Below are 606 nucleotides of genomic sequence, written 5' to 3' on the forward strand. Positions count from 1 at the left end.
TTGCAGCCGCGTATGAATGTAGCGTAAGCAGGCGTTGCAAAGCTGCAAGTACACAAGACCGGAGCCAGCGAGGGATTGGGCAGCGGCCGCAACACCGTACCTAGTCACGCGTGGCCGCCGCCCACGCGCCAGTGATGCTGCTCCGAGGTCTGCGCTCGCCAGGTGCACGCGGTGTACTACGCCATCAAAGACAGCTGCACCTGAGTGCAGCCATATCAGCAGCAGCCCTTGGTGGTGGCGGACGGAGCAACCGCGCCCGCGGCGGCGGCTTTCAGCGCACCAGCCGCGAGCCGCTGTGGCGCGACGAGCCCCGCCGCGGCGGCGCCGCGTCGCGCCGCGAGCGGTCCCCGCGCCGCGAGGTCCGGGAGGGGCGCGCGGCCCGCGAGCAGCCTGAGCAGCATGCATACAGCTACATGGTGACGTGCCACCCGGGCCTCGAGCCCGTGGTGGCGGGAGAGCTGGAGAACCCGCGCATCGGCGCGCGCGGCATCGAGCTGCGGGAGCCGGGCCGCGTGCGGTTCTGGTGAGCGCCCCGACACGCACACGCGCCCTGCAGCAGCCCCCGTGGCGCACGCCGCAGGCCCGCCGGCGGCGCCGCCGGAACGG

The 606-nt window shown here is 72.9% G+C and overlaps 1 protein-coding gene across 1 annotated transcript in view; it reads left to right on the forward strand.

Annotated features, from left to right (window-relative positions):
* Positions 1-413: 413 nt before the first annotated feature.
* The window catches only part of MNEG_16187 (hypothetical protein), a gene marked incomplete at both ends in the record, with an annotated part of 1,405 nt that continues 1,212 nt past the window's right edge, over positions 414-606 (forward strand). Inside the window, one exon of the mRNA XM_014035342.1 lies at positions 414-523. Coding sequence (XP_013890796.1) covers positions 414-523 — 110 coding nt within the window. The remainder of the gene's footprint in view (positions 524-606) is intronic.

This window comes from Monoraphidium neglectum, assembly GCF_000611645.1.
Source record: "Monoraphidium neglectum strain SAG 48.87 unplaced genomic scaffold scaffold06086, whole genome shotgun sequence".
NCBI classification, from domain to species: Eukaryota; Viridiplantae; Chlorophyta; class Chlorophyceae; order Sphaeropleales; family Selenastraceae; genus Monoraphidium; species Monoraphidium neglectum.